This window comes from Rhinatrema bivittatum, chromosome 4, assembly GCF_901001135.1.
Source record: "Rhinatrema bivittatum chromosome 4, aRhiBiv1.1, whole genome shotgun sequence".
NCBI classification, from domain to species: domain Eukaryota; kingdom Metazoa; phylum Chordata; class Amphibia; order Gymnophiona; family Rhinatrematidae; genus Rhinatrema; species Rhinatrema bivittatum.
This window is the reverse complement of record NC_042618.1, coordinates 477,426,937-477,446,115: the sequence shown is the minus strand read 5'-3', so window position 1 is coordinate 477,446,115 and position 19,179 is coordinate 477,426,937. Positions and strand designations below refer to the sequence as shown.

General features: G+C 43.3%; 1 protein-coding gene across 1 annotated transcript in view; it reads right to left on the bottom strand.

Moving 5' to 3' along the window:
• Window positions 1-19,179, bottom strand: part of LOC115089227 (aldo-keto reductase family 1 member B1-like) — a 46,514-nt gene that overhangs the window by 10,181 nt on the left and 17,154 nt on the right. Inside the window, exons 6-7 of the mRNA XM_029597319.1 lie at window positions 7,089-7,195; window positions 5,586-5,667 (exon numbers count right to left, since the gene is read on the bottom strand). Of these exons, the coding sequence (XP_029453179.1) occupies window positions 5,586-5,667; window positions 7,089-7,195 (189 nt within the window). The remainder of the gene's footprint in view (window positions 1-5,585; window positions 5,668-7,088; window positions 7,196-19,179) is intronic.

The following is a 19,179-nucleotide window of genomic DNA, read 5'->3' as shown; positions in this document are numbered from 1 at the left end:
TATCTTCTAACGAGTCAGCAATTCACAATAGGACACTGCCCCCTATCCTGTGACTTTTTAATTTCCTAAAAAGTCTCTCGTGAGGGACTTTGTCAAATGCTTTCTGGAAATCCAGATACACTATATCAACTGGCTCACCTTCATCCACATTTATTTACACCCTGAAAAAAAAAAAGTGTAGCAGATTGGTGAGGCAAGACTTCCATTGGCCAAATCCATGTTGGCTTTGTATCATTAAAATATGCCTATCCATAAATTCAGCAATTTTGTTCTTTATTTCATACAAGCCGTTAAGCCCGTTAAAAACGGGCTACATCCCTCTGTCTCTCACCGCCCCCTCATTCTCTCTCCCCTCACTCTTCACCACCCCCTACCTCCCTCCCTCACACTCACCCACTCCTCCCCACCCTCCCTCTCCTCTGACTCAGTCCCTCCCTCCCAACTCAGTCTCACTCCCTCCCCCCTCTCTCCCTCCCTCTCACACTCAGTCCCACTCCCTCCCTCCTCTCCCTCAGCCCCACTCCCTCAGTCCCCCCTCTCCCTCCCTCCCCCCTCTCACTCAGTCCCACTCCCTCACTCTCACTCAGTCCCACTCAGTCAGTCCCTCCCTCTCTGTCAGTCCCTCCCTCCTCCCTCACTGCTGCCCGTCTTCGCCGCCCTGTCTCTCACCTCTCCCTCATTCTCCCTCTCCCCCTTCCACTTACTCACATCCCTGACTCTCACCTCTCCCTCATTCTCACTCTCCCCTCACTCTTCCCCACCCCCTACCTCTCTCCCACACACTCACCCACTCCTCCCTCCCTCCCAGTCCCCCCACTCACTCACACTCCCTCCCCCCACTCACTCACACTCCCTCCCCCCACTCACTCACACTCCCTCCCCCCACTCACTCACACTCCCTCCCACTCTCAGTCCCTCCGTCCCTCCCAGTCCATCCCTCCCTCGCTACTGGCCGCTGCCGCCCGCTACCGCCGCCGGTACCGCCGCCACCCGCTGCTGCTACCGCCGCCATGTTTTTTTTTTTTTTTTAAGCTGCCTAAGACCGACGTGCTCGCCCGCACATGCGCAGTAGAGCTGCTCTCTACTGTGCATTTGTGGCACGTCGGTCAAGCGTCGTTTATCTAGTTAGATTTATTTACCATCATTCTGAACTTAACAATCATGGCGGTTTATAATTAAAAAAAAAACCATTGTATTAAAAACCTAAAATTATATACATTCCACCTGCTATTAAGTTGACTTACATAACCACCACCGTACTAGCAACGGTAACATGGAATAGACTTAGTTTTTGGGTACTTGCCAGGTTCTTATGGCCTGGATTGGCCACTGTTGGAAACAGGATGCTGGGCTTGATGGACCCTTGGTCTGACCCAGTATGGCATGTTCTTATAAAATTATTCATTTACATTTAAAACAGAATAACTACAATGAGAATTCTTTTCTGCTGTCTCTTCCGACCTGCAATTTCTGTTTTTTTTAGCATATGCTAAACTAAATAGCCATGTCTCAAGATCTTTTTTAAACTGCGTGCTGTCTCTGTGTTCGTAGATCAGCTGGCAATGTGGTCCAGCGACTGGAGTGCCCTTTCTCTGACCTCACTTAAAATGTGCTCCCATGTACTGTTGAAACCTGAAGGCCTTTATTGGCAGATCTGAAGTTCCCAGTCAGAACATGCGGATGTAATGAGGCATTCTGTTATAGATCATGTTGTGAATGATGGTAAAATGATTTTATACTGTGACCTAAATTTGATTGGCAACCACTTTAAATGACTTTAATATAGGTATACTATGGTCGTATTTTTTATTACCCGATAATATTCAAGCTGTTGCATTTTGTAACAACTGAAGTGGACTGATTATTATTAGGTTTACTCACAAGCACAAAGAATTACAATAATCAATCACTATGATAGTTTCTGGCACACACGTCAGACTCGCTGGTTTCTTGGATCACCCCTGGATCTCTTTAAAAATTGGCATTACATTGGCAACCCTACAGTCTTCAGGTACCATAGCCTATTTTAATCAGTCTAAAAATTACTAATAGCAGGTCCACAATTTTGTTATTTGGTTCTGTCAGCACTATGGGATGTATACCATCTGGTCTAGGTGATTTGCTCTTCTTTAGTTTGTCAATTTCCCTTATTACATCTTTCAGGTACACAGATCATCACCTCTGAATACCATTTCTGGCAGGGGTCTCTTTTACATCTTGCTCAGTTAAGACCGAAGCAAAGAACTTGTTTAGTCTCTCTGCTAGGGCTCTGTCATCTCCAAGTTCTCCTTTTACCCTTTGATCATCTAATGGTCCAACTGACTCCCTCACACAGGCTTTCTACTTTGAATATACCTGAAAGAGATTTTATGAGTTTTGGCTTCCAAGGAAAGCCAAATTTTAAAATTCTCTTTGCCTTTCTTATCAGTGCTTTACATCTAAATTTACCAGTGCTTATGCTGTTTCCTTCATTTGGATCCTTTTTCCATTTATTAAAAGATGTTTTTAGCTATTATAGCCTCTCTCACCTCACCTTTTAACCATGCCAGTAGTCATTTAGCTTTCCTTCCACGGAAATCATCTGGTCTGGGCTTCTAAGATGATATTTTTAAAACAATGTCCATGCTTGAGCTAAACTCTTAACCTTTGCAGATGCACCTTTCATTTTTTTCCTATTTTCCTCATTTTATCAGTCAATTTTTTGAAAGTTATATTCACACTTTAGTGATTTCTTTAGTGTCCTCCCCTCCAGTTAGAAAATCAAATATCATGCTGTTGTGTGAGCATTGTTGCCAAGTGGCTCCAATGCTGTTAACTTTTGCTTTCATATTAAGACCTCTTTTCCCTTGCAATCCTTTAACTAAAATGCAGGCGCAACCTCACCCCTGAAATTTCTGGCACCTAGGACTGAACAGATTAGCCTGCTAGGGACCCCAAACTGAGGCTTGGAATGCATACTCCCCAGTCTCCACAAGAAGGTGCAATGCATGGCTACAGATCAGGATATCAGTGCCTCTGGCTTTCATTGGTCATATGACCCAGCCAAGAAAATCTCAGTCTTGGCTGAGAATGTAAAGGAATCTGATCAGTGTCAAGACCTTGTCCCAGTTCTATGCAGCCTTGTGAGGATAGCCTCTCCTGAACCTCCCCAGACACTGGCTTAGTAAGTGAAACTTGTCCAGTTAGCATTAGCTGTATGAATCCTCTTTATTTGTTGCTGTTTGCAAATTATATTTTGTTTACTGTTCTTGCTATTTGTTAAACTTTTTAGTTTGTTAGCTCTGTGCTGTAATAACCATCCCAATATTTCTTGTATTTACAGTTCTTAAACAAAACAAAAAAAACAAACCAGTGTGACTCTTGCATTGTGGTTTTTCTATTACTAGAAACCACCATGGAATGTCTTACAAGAGCAGAGTAGTTGCTTAAAGATAAGCAGAAACCTATTTGGGGGGTGGGAGGCTGCTAGTGTAGGGACACATATAAATATAGGTAGGCTTAGGCAACGCTTGGCAGGACCCCCCCACCAAGTGTCCACAGAGTTAACCATGAGTGGATGTTAGGGGTAGCACCAAGGCCTTATGTGACAACATTTTGGAGTCCTATTACTGAACTGAATATAGGGACCAGTGGCAACACCTAGAGGAACAGGATTTGATCCCTTTCCTTCAGGCCTGCTCTCCCGGCGTGCGCACAGGCCAGTGTCCTGTGTGCGCAATCCAGTAAATAAAAATTTGCTAATTAGGGCCCATGGTAAAAGGAGGCGCTAGGGACACATAAGAACATGCCATACTGGGTCAGACCAAGGGTCCATCAAGCCCAGCATCCTGTTTCCAACAGAGGCCAATCCAGGCCATAAGAACCTGGCAAGTAACCAAAAACTAAGTCTATTCCATGTTACTGTTGCTACTAATAGCGGTGGTTATTATCTAAGTCAATTTAATTAATAGCAAGTAATGGACTTAAACATATAGAAACGACGGCGGAAGAAGATCAAACGGCCCATCCAGTCTGCCCAGCAAGCTTTGCACTTTTTTTTTCTCATGCTTATCTTTTACTCTTGCCTCTTAGTAACCTTTTGGTTTCATTTCCCTTCCACCCCCACCATTAATGTAGAGAGCAGTGTTGGAACTGCATCTAAGTGAAATATCTAGCATAATTAGTTAGGGGTAGTAACTGCCGCAATAAACAAGCTACACCCATGCTTATTTGTTTACCCAGACTATGTAATTCAGTCCTTGTTGGTTGTTGTCTGTATATAGATCCACTTTACTTCATTTCCCCCTGCTGTTGAAGCAGAGAGCTATGCTCTTCCAAGAACTTATCCAATCCTTCTTTAAACACAGCTACACTAACTGCACTAACCACATCTTCTGGCAACAAATTCCAGAGTTTAATTGTGCGTTGAGTGAAAAAGAACTTTCTCTGATTAATTTTAAATGTGCCCCATGCTAACTTCATGGAATGCCCCCTAGTCCTTCTATTATCCGAAAGAGTAAAAAACCGATTCACAAGAGTAAAAGCGTCCCTAGCACCTCTTTTTTGACAGGAGCTGCGGTTGTCAGCAAGTTTGACAGCAGACGCTCAATTTTGCCAGCATCTGTTCTCAAACCCGCTGACAGCCATGAGTTTGGAAACCGGACGCCAGCAAAATTGAGCATCCGGTTTTCAACCCGCAAGCTGATTTTAAATTTTTTATTTTAAATTTATTTATTTATTTTTACTTTTGGGACCTCAGACTTAATATCGTTTTTATTGCTTTTCTGTGCACTTTCCCGGTGCCGGCAGAAATTAACGCCTACCTTTGGGTAGGCGCTAATTTCTGAAAGTAAAATGTGCGGCTTGGCTGCACATTTTACTTTCTGAATCGCGCGGGAATAACTAATAGGGCCATCACCATGCAGTGGGTGCAATTAGTTTTTTTTTGGGGGGGGGGTTGGACTCGCGTTCAACCGCGGGTTAACAGTGCGCGCTGCTGGAGCGCACTGTACTGTATCGGCCTGCTTGAAATCTAAGATTTCTGGAAATGCTTCCTGTTCCCAGCAATTTGAGGGCTACTTGACTGTGCTGATGGAACCCAGATAAGGAAACCCATGATCTCAGCCTGGATGTTCTGACCTATTTATATAACTATGGAGCAAATCTGGATACTGTGACCCTGAACTGGACTTGTGTGCTGCCTTGAAGGATATGGATATTTCAAGGGACTGTCCCTGCTTCTGCCCTTAAGGAGGGTGTGTTTATGTTCTGAATCTATGAAGGCCATGTGCTGTTTTCTTAACCTTGCAGTTAAGAATACATCTTGGGCCGATTCCAGGAGTGGATTTAATAATTCGAGCCAAGAACGCGACCCTCCCCTGGTCTTGCTCCTCCTTCCTGGCACTGAGAAGGCTCCATTCAGGGAATCCTCAGGCTGCTTGCTCTGACCTCAGATCAGGGTGCAAATCTCTTCCAGCCATGCCTTGCTGCCAAGCATTTCAACCCACAGCAGCCTCAGGACAACTGTTACTGCCCGGCTTCCTGTGCCAGTGTTGGCGTCGGTGCCCTGCAGCAGGGAACCGGATACCTTTCACAGAGGCGTGTACCTGAGCTGCTGTTTTCTTGTGCTTCGATGCAATCGCCTGGATTTTAGGATCATCTAGAAGAGACGGGTCCTCAGGTTTAGCCCTAAAAAACAGATAATTCGTTAGCGGTTGTCTGCTGAGACAATAGGGGATTTCTCTAATAAATTATAGGGTTTTTTCCCCATTTTCTGTCTAAGGAAAAACTGCTCAGTACATTGGGCCCACAGCAAGTTGCATTTAGAAAAATGTATCAAGAAATAAACCTATGAATGTTTGTGCAAAACACAGTATCCCATTATACAAAAACAAGTCAGGTCTGGTCTGCATGTAGCCTGGGAAAGCTGAGCGGCAGGGTGTGGCACAGCGCCAGCACAGCAGGTGGGGAGCCCAGGCAGCGCCAAGCCTCCCGCCAGTGCACCAGGACGTCAGAGGTAGCAGCAAGATGGACAACATTTCACCATCTCAACCCACCCTTTGGCTGGCCTTTTCAGCTGGTAACACTCGTAAAACAAAGCTTTAATTAATTATAACGACCTTTCTGCTCACGCTGCCCCCAAATTATTACAGTAAAATGTTCAAGAATTCTGCAGGGTAGATTGAGCTGCCACAGCCCCTTAAATTTCAGAGGGGCCAACGTAATAAAAGGTGTGCTAGGCTGACTGCACATAATTAAATTCACAGTTTAGTGAGGATTTTAGTGCACAAAAATATGTGCACAGATTGAGTAAAACTATGTGCGCACATTAGTACAGTTCCATGCAAATAAAGGCATTAATTAGGGACGTGCATTAATAAGCCTTCAGAGCTTTAATGCTGGATTGACTCCTGAGTCAGATGCTCGCACTTCTGGGGCTAGTGTTAGTCTATGTCCCGGACCTGGTGTTCCTGGACTCGCATATCACAGGTCTAGGCTGGGGGACAAGATGACTGCGCCTGGGGCAACAGTGCTCCGGGATGATCCTCTCCATCCTCACCCCTGTAAATAAAACGTCCCTGGACTGATGGACAAACAGGACCTTTACTAAAGAAACCAAACCCCGCAATCCTCCTAAGCAAAGGGCAGAACGATCACAGGCAAACTCCACCTCTGATCCAGCTAAGAGTTAGTAAGGAATTCTCATCACAACTGCGATAGGAACTTACACCGGGTAAGAAGATAAAGATCACCTGCGTTTCATTTCCTGCTCACCAGAGGCTTGACCTCTGACAATGGCTCAGCTTCAAACACCAGTTCTACTGAGCAGAACATGCACAAGGCTGCAACCAATCTCTCGCGCCATGGGTCACAGGCGAAGCTGAGCAGTCATCCACCTCACGAGTTCCACCTGTCGCATGCATCAGTCTCTGCAGGACCAGCAGGCTCGGTGATCGCTGCTTGTAATGCGTCCACATAACCGAGCCTTAAAATGATGCTTAACCCTGCCAAAGTGCCCCAGGAAGACATTCAGGCTTCAAACATCTTATGTCCCTCCATGCACCCCGGCGAGGAGGAACTACCCCCGCTTTGCACCCAAGTATTCTTACCAGGGCCTGTCGGGGGAGCCCAGAGGGCTGTACGCAGTCACCGAGATCCCTTGGGATTGGCAGTAGCTGATTAGCTTCTCCTGGGTGAGGTACGGGTGGCTCTCAATCTAGAAACAAGAATCTGAAGATTACAATCAACAGAAGCTTCCACTCTTCCAGCCCAGCAGGAATCGGCATCCTCATTCCTCAGTTCTGTGCCTCCGCACTGCTTTTCTCCTGTATCAATTTAATTCCTGCTCTAATATTTCTCTTTGTATACACACACACACACACACACACATATATATATATATATAAATGGTCCAGGAAACAGCTAGAAGAGAGAAGCTCACACGGCCATGATGGTTACTAGACTGACAGCGCTAGGAGAGTCCAAAAGCCTAAACAGCATCAGCCAAGCTTTGACGTTTTATACAGAGAGAGGAGGATGAGAATGGCAGAATCTGTGGCAATGTCTGATTTTTTACCTCAGTCTGCAAGTCAAACTCTCAGCTCCTAAGTCAAATCACAATCTCATAAACCTCTTTACCTATTGATATTCAATATTTCCTTAGGAAAGGCTTCAAGAGTTTGTAGTCAAAATGCCCAGCCCTTTCTGACCCAAGCATAAGGAGAAATTATTTCTTACCTGATAAATTTCCTTTCTATGAGTCCAGTCAGACCAGTCCAGACCAGTGGGTTGTGTACTCCAACTAGTAATTGGAGACAGGTGAGCCGGCTCGTTGATGTCACCCTTATATGCACCCGTGCTGACCTCAGTCTGCCAGTATTACCTGTAACAAGGTAACTGTGGACAACAAATCCATTTCTTACCATAAAAGGCATTTTGTTTTTTAAATAGGGCTTCCAAGAGCTCCAAAGAGAAATGGAAGGAAAAGAAAGCAATGAACTGAGGCATCATAAACATACCTGAACGTACAAACTGCGTAGAATGAGAGCCTTGCTCTGTAATATAAGAACCAGACTTTTGGCAGCATAGCGAGGATTCTGGACTGGTCTGACTGGGCTCAAGGTGAGCAGTCTGAGCAAAATCTCCCTAATAGGTTAAAACTGCAGATCTTCCAAAAAGGATAAAACTAAGTCCAGGCAGAAACCAAAGGTCTCAATGAAGGCCTAATATGCATTACTCATTTTAGGAACAGCAACACATCAGGATGAAAAGATAAGGGCTTGCCCAGGACGCCTCTTCTGAAACATGCGATAGCAGCTACTTGCACCTTCAAAGAATTAAGTGCCAAACCCTTAAGGAGAGTCCTTCCTGCAAGAATATCAGAACCACCACTGCTCAAACATCCTTCAGAGAGGTAGAAATCTTTCAGAGAGGTAGAAATCCTTCAGAAACATATTCAGTACCTCCTGAGAATTAACCTCTCAACTAAAAACGAGCCCTCTCATGAGCCAAGCCATCAGAAAAACGACCCGGATCCTCATGAATAATAGAACCCAAGACAGCAGGTCCTCTTGTTGAAGAGGATGCAATGGCTTGCGATGCAACCACCTCCCCAGATCCCACTCTGGAGCCACCAGGATTGCCAGCCCCAGATGCCCTGACGTTTTCTGAATTACTCTCCCTATTGAGGGCATGCATAGAGAACCAACTCTGAAGGCCAACTCTGAGCCTGAGTCCCTAGCACGGAAGATAGAGATTCCTCTTCTACTGTAACACATTCCCGAAGGTGATCAAGTAGTTCATCAGTGGGACCCCTCACCTGGACACTATGAGGTCAGGGACAATGCCCACTCCCCTAGATCCACTGCATGCCAACTGAGACAGTCTGCTTGAACATTGTCCACGCCTACTATGAAAGGCCAATAGCAGGCTCAGGTGCTCTTCCACCCAGCTGAGCAGCATTTCTACTTAACATAAGAGGGGCCATCTGATTCCAGTATCCTGTCTCTGACAGTGGCAAGTCCGGTCATATTTATTTTTGTTTTATAAGCTTCCAATACCAATATCCCAAGGCGGTTTACATTTAAAACAATCTATAGCATGTAACAAGCAAGCATTAACACACATTACAGCAAACACAATTAAGCAGAAATGACGAACTTAAAAGGCAGTCTCATTATCCAAAAGCTTGCCTGAAGAAAAATCTCTTTAGTAAACTCTTAAATGCGTCAGTTCAGGCAGTTAGCCTTACTTCTTGAGGCAACAAACTGCAAAGTGTTGATGCCTCCACAGAGAAAGCATGATCCCATGTCTCAGTAAGCTGTGCCAAGCAGTGCCCTTGTCCTTAATATTGTGTTCATCCAAGGAAGAGTCAATTGCTAGGAGTTTATGAACAAGGCATCTTACAGTTTTCTTTCCACCAAATAGGGAGCCAGTGGACATCTTGCAAAACCAGAGAATATGATTTTTTTTTCATTATCTCCAGAGATCAACTTATCAGAATTTGGGCTATAAGATTATAGAAGGCTTTCACCCATTTTTTAAAAAGTTTTCCCCAAAATTATATCGCTTTAAGACTTTCCACAGATAAGACTACTCTATTCTGTCAAACGCCTCCTCAGAATTCAGATTAAAATTCTCATCCTCCCTTCCTTGAAGAGCCAGTAACACTGTCAATAAGTTAGAGGAAGTATAGCAGCCCTTTATAAAACCAGACTGATCGGGATTCACTAGTGTGTCAATTACATTGATTAATCTAGCTGCCAAGGCAGATGCAAGAATTTTATATCCTGATTCAGGAGCGATATTGTTTATATTTTTCTGAAAGGGAATTATCCCGGTGAGGTTTTAATAGCAACACAACAGATGCTAATGGAACATTTCTTTCAATCCAAGGAGTTTGTAAAACTCCCCTCCAAAGCCATCTGGGCTAGGTGACTTAGCCAATGTCAACTGTATTGGGGCCTCAAGATCCCTTTTCTGCACATCAGGTAATTGAGAGGAAAAAGGTATTTTATTTAAAAAAAAATAAATTCATGGCATATTCCAAATACAACCCTTCCACATATAAAGTCTTAGAAAAAAAAAAAAAAAGAAAAGCTTGTAAAATTAGTAGGGGTGGATGAGTGAACAGTGTTTCAGTCTGGCCACCAATGTGCACAGTCTATTCGATTTCAGATTCACTAGTAATTTACCTATTACCCCATTGGAAAAAGTTTAAATTGATAAAATGTTATATTATAACAAGCTTGTAAATCCATCATATCCAATTCTTTTCCAGAGATTTGTTGCTAATATCAGATAAATCCTTCACATGTTGTCTATACAACTCTGACATCTTGAGTGAGTTGCAAATTTGTTTTCAAGATTTTTCTCTCTTTTTATGCGACTGGTAGGAAATTTGACCTCCAAATACAGCTTTAGCTGCATTCCAAATTAATAAAGGATTTTCTTTTCTTGCATCCTCATCATACGAAATACAGGAGTCTCCTCAGCAACGAGGGTCTCCAAAAGCCGAAGGAGAAATGTAGCAAAACCATCCATAATGCTGGAAACTCAAGAGTTAGAACCTTGTGCAAATGGGCCTTGTCCTTATTAGCTAAGAAAGCGATCATAAAGGTTGACTCACTGTTCGTGCTCAAACTGATATGTCCTGCCTTCTTCAAGCATGTGATATCGCGGGGTAGCCTTCAGATAACCGAGCATGCAGCAATGGGAGTGTGAAATTCAGCATCCGTGTTAAACCAAACCTCGGCACCCTTCCCTGTGCCAGGAAGTTGACGTCACCATTTATAATCTGCACAGATATGAAACTACAGGGAACCCAAAAAATCACAGCTGAGCAAGGCAAGTTTTGGCTTCCTTGCTCTGTAAAAACTCACATTTCCCTGTTATGAAAGACATTGAGCTTTGCCATTACTTTAACAGAAAAATTGGCAAAAAACAGCAATTTGTTTTCATTATTTCAATTCCTGTGAGAATTTTAGCTTTTGTCAATAATGTTCAACGTGCCTTGGTTTAGTAAGTGAAGGGTTTCCAGTTCCGAGTCAGTGCACTTGTTCCAAGCCTCAGGAAGCCAAGAATCTGTAAGTTTGAACAGTGCCTTTCCCCGAATCTCCTCTGCACCGGCTCCGGTTCTCCAGCTTGTAGGGTTTATATTCCATGTTCTTATTTTTGGGACGCAGCGGGTTCACTGTGGTGGCAAGTCATTCCAAATGCTCCTTGTGCACAGATAGCGACTGGGACAGAGTGGTTGCTGTAGTGTTAAAGTTGTCGACCTTATCCCCGCAGTTCATCTACGAGGACTGAAGTTTTTGTAGCGGGATAGTTAGAGCTGCAGATACTGCACGCGTTAATTCTCTAATCACAGGCTCGGACAGGCCCTTGTCTCCACTGCCATTTTGTTCTCTTGTCAGATTTTTCTGCTTATGGTATCAGTATTTTTCTTAATCACAAAAATTTCCATCACCCATGATTTTAAAGCTTTCAGCATCTCCAGCAGCAGAAGCAAATTTAACACCGGCACTCCATGGGCTCCAAGAGAGCAGACCCCACAGATATCTGCTCAGAAGGAGGTCACTGCCAGAAGTCCACAAGCTTTTTAATTCTAATATACTTGAAAAAATGTTTTTTATTACTTGTTTTTACCTCTCTGGCAAGCTTCTTTTCAGATTCTCTAAGCCAGCTTATTACATTTAACTTGCCAATGCTTATTCTCTTCCCGACCTGTCTCATTTGAATGATGCCCTTTTGGCTTTAATTGCCTTTGACCTCACTGGCAGCTGTTTGATTTTTATTTGGCGGTTGTTAATACACATAAGAACATGCCATTCTGGGTCAGACCAAGGGTCCATCAAGCCCAGCTTCCTGTTTCCAATCCAGGCTACAAGTACCTGGCAAGTACCCAAAAGCTAAGTCTATTCCATGTTAACGTTGTAGTAATAGCAGTGGCTATTTTCTAAGTCAACTTAATTAATAGCAGGTAATGGACTTCTCCAAGAACTTATCCAATCCTTTTTTAAACACAGCTATACTAACTGCACTAACCACATCCTCTGGCAACATGCTAACTTCATGGAATGCCCCCTAGTCTTTCTATTATCCAAAAGAGTAAATAACCGATTCACATCTACCCGTTATAGATCTTTCATGATTTTAAACATCTCTATCATATCCCCCCCTCAGCTGTCTTCTCCAAGCTGAAAAGTCCTAACCTCTTTAGTCTTTCCTCATAGGGGAGCTGTTCCATCCCCTTTATCATTTTGGTAGCCCTTCTCTGTACCTTCTCCATCGCAACAATATCTTTTTTGAGATGTAGCGACCAGAATTGTATGCAGTATTCAAGGTACGGTCTCACCATGGAGCGATACAGAGGCAGGATGACAAATATTGCATTTTGCTGGATCTCAAGGAAGGTAATTTTAAATGTGATCTTGCCTCCTGCAACTCTTAGCATCTAAAAGCAGCAGTTTAGAAGGTAACAGATTTCCTCATTTTATCATAATCTTCCCTTTTTACAGTTAAATGCTATGCAGTTATCCTTTGTAGTCCCCCTCCAGTGATTGTCAGATTGTATTATATTATGAGCAGTCTTGCCAAGCAGATCCACACCTGTATCTCTTGCGCCAGGTCCTGCGTTCCACTGAGAACTAGATTTAATAGAGTTCCCCTTCTCATGGGTTCCTTGACCAGCTGCTGCAAGAAGCAGTCATTGATGGCATCAAGGAACTTTACCTCCCTTGCATGTCCTGATGTGACATTTACCCAATCTTGGGTAATTAAAGTCTCTGATTATTATTGTGGTTGTTCATTTTACTAGCCAGTCTAATGTCTGATAGCATTTTGCAGCCTGTTTCCTCATTCTGGCTAGGCAGGTGGTAATATATTTGATTTATATTCCACTTTTTGGCACTTCAAGGTGGATTACATTCAGGGAATAAAAAATATCCCCACTATTATACTCTTCCCTTTTACCCTTGGAATTTCTAGCTATAAAGATTCCAGAGTGCAGTTTGTTTCCTGTAAAAAAACTTTTATCCTGTTTGATTCTTTGGCATCCTTAACCTATAGTGCCACCCCTCCACCAATTTTATCTGCCCTGTCGATATAATGTGTACCCTAGTATCACAGCGTCCCATTGGTTATCCTCCTTCCATCAGGTCTCCCAGATGCCTATTATGTCTATTACCTTGCTTTAGCACCATGCATTCTAACTCTCCAATGTTATTTTTCAAACTTTTGGCATTTGCATATATTTTAAAGCAGTTCATTAATAGGCTGTCATTTAATACAATGAAATACATGGAATATAGTTGCAAAAATGTATACAAATAAACTAGGCTGCAATATATAGGGAGAGCATTACTTAAGAAGAGATACTAATGTATCATATAGGAAAACAAAACAAAAAACACGAGTACCTTACAATTCTAATTATAAGCCTAATTATTCATCCCAAAAGCTAAGCTTGCAACCCACGCTCCATACTTTTAACTATAAAAGTCTAGGAAAATAAACTTAGATTGTAAAGTAATGAAACACCTACAAGGAAATTTTAGAAAGAGAGGCTCCAAGAGCCAAACTTTACTTTTCAAAAGAAATATCCTTATTTCTGAAATATTTAGAAAACCCTAGATCCTCATCTTGTTCAGAGCAGAATGAGTCAGTTAAGGTAGCCATGTTAGACTGAAAGAGTCTTCCAAAAACGTGGTAATACCCGGGGCTATCTAATGAAGTGATCAACATTCTCCAAATTCCTCTGTCTAGGCAAGTTGAATGTTCTGGATTTAGATGGCAATCTCCTCATCAAAAGCTAGAATCTCTGAAATACTTTTTAAACATTTCAGCTGCTGATAATAACCAAGTACAGAGAAAATTCACAAAATCTAATGCCTCTATTTCATTTTGCATAGACAAACTGCAGAGCTAGCGCAGCATTTTGTGATGATGAAACCTGAGTTCCGGGGTAGGTGTGATTTTTTTTTTCAAGTGCTTCCAGCGTCTTTCCCTGCGATTCAAAGGAGGATCTAGTTTCAACTACAAAAGGAACCAAGCTGCGGGGTGGATTAAGAATGTTTTTATTAAGCTTAACCATTAACCTCCAAAGGTCTGAAAGAGTAACATTAGGAGGCTCTGGGATTTTTTTCTCCACTGCCTAATACTGGTTGTTGAATACTTTCGGACTCAAGTAGGGGACTTCAGGTACCACGGATCTGGCACTTCCCAGATCTCTCCCTTCTGCCACAGGAAGAGTTTAGAGATTTGAATAGTACCTGTCGGTTGGGGAGGTGGTCGGCTTGAGCCAGGACTCTGAGGTACCCAAAGAAGAGACCCAACTGCAGTCACCAACTGGCAACTCACCCATTCTCTGCAGATGATTATATCCATGGCGCCTTGGACCATGACAGGAGCAGAAGATGAAGTAAAGCTCTTTGATTTCCTCTCCATTACTACAAAGCCGCGCGCCGCTGGCTGTGCACTGCAGCACTTAGGATTTTATCGAGGCACTCTGTCCCTCTCTGATGATGTCACTGCCGGCACCTCAGGGTGGGAAAGGCAGCTCAATGCGATCACTCAGCTGGCTTGGGTCAAGGCTCCGCTGGCACTCTCCCACGTTAAAGCAGTTTTATTGGTATTTCTATTTTTGTATGTACCTGAAACCTGCCTATTATTTATTTTATGGTTTTATATACCGACATTCAAAGATATCACATTGGTTAACAGTAAAACAGTAAACTATGCTTAAGATGCGTTTGACATGAAACAGGCGAATATATACATTGCCATGAACAAAATATATATAATCAGAAAGATTAGCTATATATGGATAAATGGAAGTTCAAGATCACTATATGACGGAATATGATGGTTCAAAGAAACCTCCAGTCAGAAAGATTGTATATATGAGGCAGTATGTAAATGGGAACTATATACATTGCACTACAAATACTAATAAGATTGCTTCAAGTATATTGAGAATGCTTAAAAGAATACAAAAGGGAGGTTATCAATTACTTGCAAGATTGCTTCCATTATACTGCAGGATTTGGGAAGATTGAACACGAGACATGGAAATCGATTCAAGGAGATGAATGGGAATGGTGAACATGTATCATGGAAATAGTATCAAGGAAGTGCATTAAGGAAAGGGGATGCCTCAGAAAATAGACATAAGGAGGTGGAAGGGACAGCGGGGGAGTTGGGTGTGTAAGGTGTAGTGTGAATAGACTGGGTGGTGTTAGGTGTAAGCTTTTGTGAACAGCTTGAACATTTTTTGGCAGTCCTCCTGGCGTAGCTAAACTGGCATTATATTCCAAAGGGTGGGGCCGGCTACCAAGAGCACACGTGCTCTTGTGGAGGCCAGGTTGGTGTTTTTGGGAAAGGGTGTATGAATGGTAGCGAGGTATTGGTGTCTGGTAGGTTTAGTTGACTCGTGGAGTATCAATGAATCGTTGAACCAATTCATCTCAGGATTGTGAAGTGCCTTATGTATGATAGAGAGGGTCTTATATTGGATTCTGAATGCAATTGAGAGCCAATGTAATTCCTTTAGTACGGGTGTTATGTGCGTTTCTGCGCATGTTAGTGAGGATCCGGGCAGCTGTGTTTTGTAGTATTTGGAGAGGGTGGATGGAGTTTTTCGGTAAGCCGAGGAGGAGTGAATTACAATAATCGAGTTTAGAAAACATTGTACGAAAATCAGGAGGGTGGAGTAAGGGTCTTAATTTCTTAAGTGTGTGCAATTTAAAGAAACACTCTTTTAAAGTGGTGTTAATGAATTTCTTGAGGTTGATGTGCTCATCGAGGATGATCCCTAGGTCCCATACCTGTTGAGAGAATGGGATTGGTGGTGATAGAGTGAAGTAGGGGAAGGGTGTTAAGGTGACTTTGGGGTGGAATAAGCATGATTTCAGTTTTTGCAGTGTTCAGGGCAAGGTGAATGTTGGTTAGGAGCTTGTTGATTGAAAGTAGAGTGGATTTCCAGTAGTGTGTCAGATACTGGAATACGTATCTGCATGTTGTCTGCATAGATATAGTGGGGAAGCTTGAGGTTGGATAGGAGGTGACATAGTGGTAGGATGTAAATGTTGAAGAGGGTGGAAGACAGGGAGGAACCTTGTGGGACTCTCCTTGGTCGAGGGGGTATTGCTTTGGACTCATGGTTTCCAATTTTGACTTTGAAGTTTCAATTACTGAGATAGGAATTAAACCAGTTGTGGGCAACACCTGTTATTCCAATTTCATTTAGTCGCTGTAGGAGGATATTGTGGCTGATGGTGTCAAATGCTGAGGATATGTCTAGGAAGGCTAAGATATAAGCTTGTCCTTTATCAAGGCCTTTAATAAGTTGGTCTGACAGGGAAAGGAGGAGGGTTTCCGTGCTATGGAGTTTCTGGAATCTGTACTGTGAGGGAGCAAGGAGTTGATTGTCATCAAGGTATTCTGTGAGTTGCTTATCGATTGTTTTTTTTGAAGGATTTTTTAGATGAACGGAAGGTTTGAGATGGGGCGGTAATTAAGATATATTGGCATGACAAATTTAGCTTGTTTGAGAGGGTTAGGTACAAGGCCTGAGGTGATGGAGGCATTTATAATGTTGGCTATGGGTTGGGCGATTAAGTTAGGGATAGAAAGGAGGAGTTTTGTGGGTATTGTGTCTGAGGGGTGGGAGGAAGGTCTGGCTTTCTTAATAAATGATTCTATTTCAAGGACGGTGGTGTATTCTAATGAGTTAAGGCCTTTGGGGATGTTTTTTGGGAAGGCCGGGTAAGCTTCTTGTGGAGGTTTGAATTGGTGAAGAGGTGGGGGGGAAATCGTTGTCAGCAGTTTGTTGATTTTATCTTGGAAGAATGTAGGGAGTTCTTCACATTTGATTTTGGCTACATCTTCCAGAATATCTGGGGGTGCTGATTTGGTAAGTGAGGCAACGTAGTCAGAGGGCTCGTGGATTATATTGGAATTGGTGTATTCTGGAAGAATAGAAATTTCTTGACATTATTTAGCCTTTCCCTGTAGCAACGTAATGAAGATTTGAATTGTGCCAGGAAAGTGTGGGTGTGTGTGTGTGGGGGGGGGGGGGGGGGTGTCTGATCTTTGCGCCAGGCCTTTTCTATTTTTCTAAGGTTATGTTTCAAATCTTTTAGTTCTTGTGTATACCATGGGTTTTTTTAATTTGTTATGCTGTGGGTGCAATTGCCTTGATTGTAAAGGGCATATTTTGTTGGCTACAGTATTTGTAATGTTGTGCCATGATGCTAGGGCAGTATCTGCATTTGAAAGATCCAGGTTGTTTAGTGTGTTACAAAGTGATGAGATGAGAGTCTCTTTTACAAGTTTTTCTGTAGTGTATGGTGTTGCCTGAGTTAGGAAAGCTGGGGGGTTTCTTTACAGAGCAGGAGGTTCTAATGAGGTAGTGGTCAGACCAGGGGATGGGTGTGCCAGTTGGAGGGTCAACCTGTATCTGGGAATTGGTGAAAATTAGATCAAGGGTATGACCCGCTTTGTGAGTTGGGAAGTGGATGGTCTGCTTGAAGACTAAAGCATCCAAGGAATCAAGAATGACGTTGCATGAGGGAGTTTGAGGTGTGCTGTCAATATGTAGATTCAGGTCTCCTAGAATGATTGCTGGAGTGTCTATGGAAATGTTTTTGGCAATATATTCAATAAAGGACGAGGGGTTGTTGTCAAGAGTTCCTGGAGGGGCGTAAATTAAACAGATTTGTAGAGATGGGGATTTAAAGAGGCCTATTTCAAGTTTAGGGGGAGAAGTGATAGCTTGGGGTATCATGTTGAATTCTTTAACGGTTAGTAGGATTCCTCCTCCTTTTTTTGGGGGCCTAGGGATAGAGAAAATATTGTAAGAATTAGTGGGGAGTTGGTTTAGGAGAACTGTGTCCGTTTCCTTAAGCCATGTTTCGGTTATTGCGCAGATGTCCGTGTTCTCATCAATGAGGAGGTCATTGAGAATGGGAGTTTTTTTTTACTTAACGATTGTGCATTGAGTAGGATGAGTGAGAGGGCAGCAAAACCGAACGTTTGGGTGACGGGAGGAGAGATCATGGTAGGGAGGATGGGTTTGAGGTGTGAGAGTGTTGCCGTAGATAGTAGTGGGCAACGGGTCTGTGTTTGTTGTGTTTGAGTATAGTAATGTTGTGGTAATCATGTTGAAGGTGGAATTGTGTATATGGCGATGATAGCTGCGTGTGTTTGCTGAGTGTTGAGTCGAGTTGGGCGGCGTTGTTTGGGTAGTGAGACCAGTTTTGAGAGGGGAAGGGATAGGGATGAGAGGGGATGTAGAGTCAGAGGGGGGTGTAATATTGCGTGTGAAGGGGTGGAGGGCAAATGAATGCTGTAGGAAAGAAGAGAACAGGTATTTGTGGGATAGGGAGCATGCAGATGGGGTAAGGAAATCCATGAGAGGAAAGGGAGGTAGTAGAAGGATCAAGAATAGATTGTAGGATGAAGAGAGCTGACACACTCTTGATGCACTCTTATTATTTATCAATGTTCAGAGGAGGTAGGGACGGAGAAGAAAGTGCAAGGGGGCAAAACAAAGGGAAACACAAAGGGGCAGGCCCCTTTGGCTGCGCGACGCTCGGTGCGCGGCACCGAAGGTGAGTTTTGTTTAATTTAAAGGGCTTGCCCGATGATGTCACCAGTGCGCCTGGCCTCCGATTGGCCAGTGGCGTCGGGAGATGCAGTCGTCTTCGGGCCATGTGGGTCGGGTGAGGGTCAGAGCTCGTGTCCTGATGGGCTGCGCCGGCCACGCAAGTTCGAGGGGTCCCACCGCAAAAGATGATCCAGGCAGTTTGGGATCATTGTGGTCTGCATGCTCTAAATACAATGTGTCATTTTCAGCTTTTACAAACTCCTCTCCATTGGGCCATTCTAACTTACTTGGTTTGCCGGTATGCCTAGAAGATACCTCTCTCCAAATCCTGCACGACTGAGCGACTGTGGGCTTTCCCTATGTTCTAGTTTAAAAACTGCTTCATCTCTCTTTTTATTTTTTTTAGAAAAACAATTTTTATTGAGTAATATAACAATGGAAATACCAGCAAACAATGGTGTCCCCTGACACATAACAAGTACTATACAAATGGGTAGGCCGGGCACCATCAGCTGAACTGAGTCAACTCATAATGACCATTCAGAGCCTCATCCCCTCTCCCAGGTTGTGAATAGTAGCCTACGAAGTGGTCA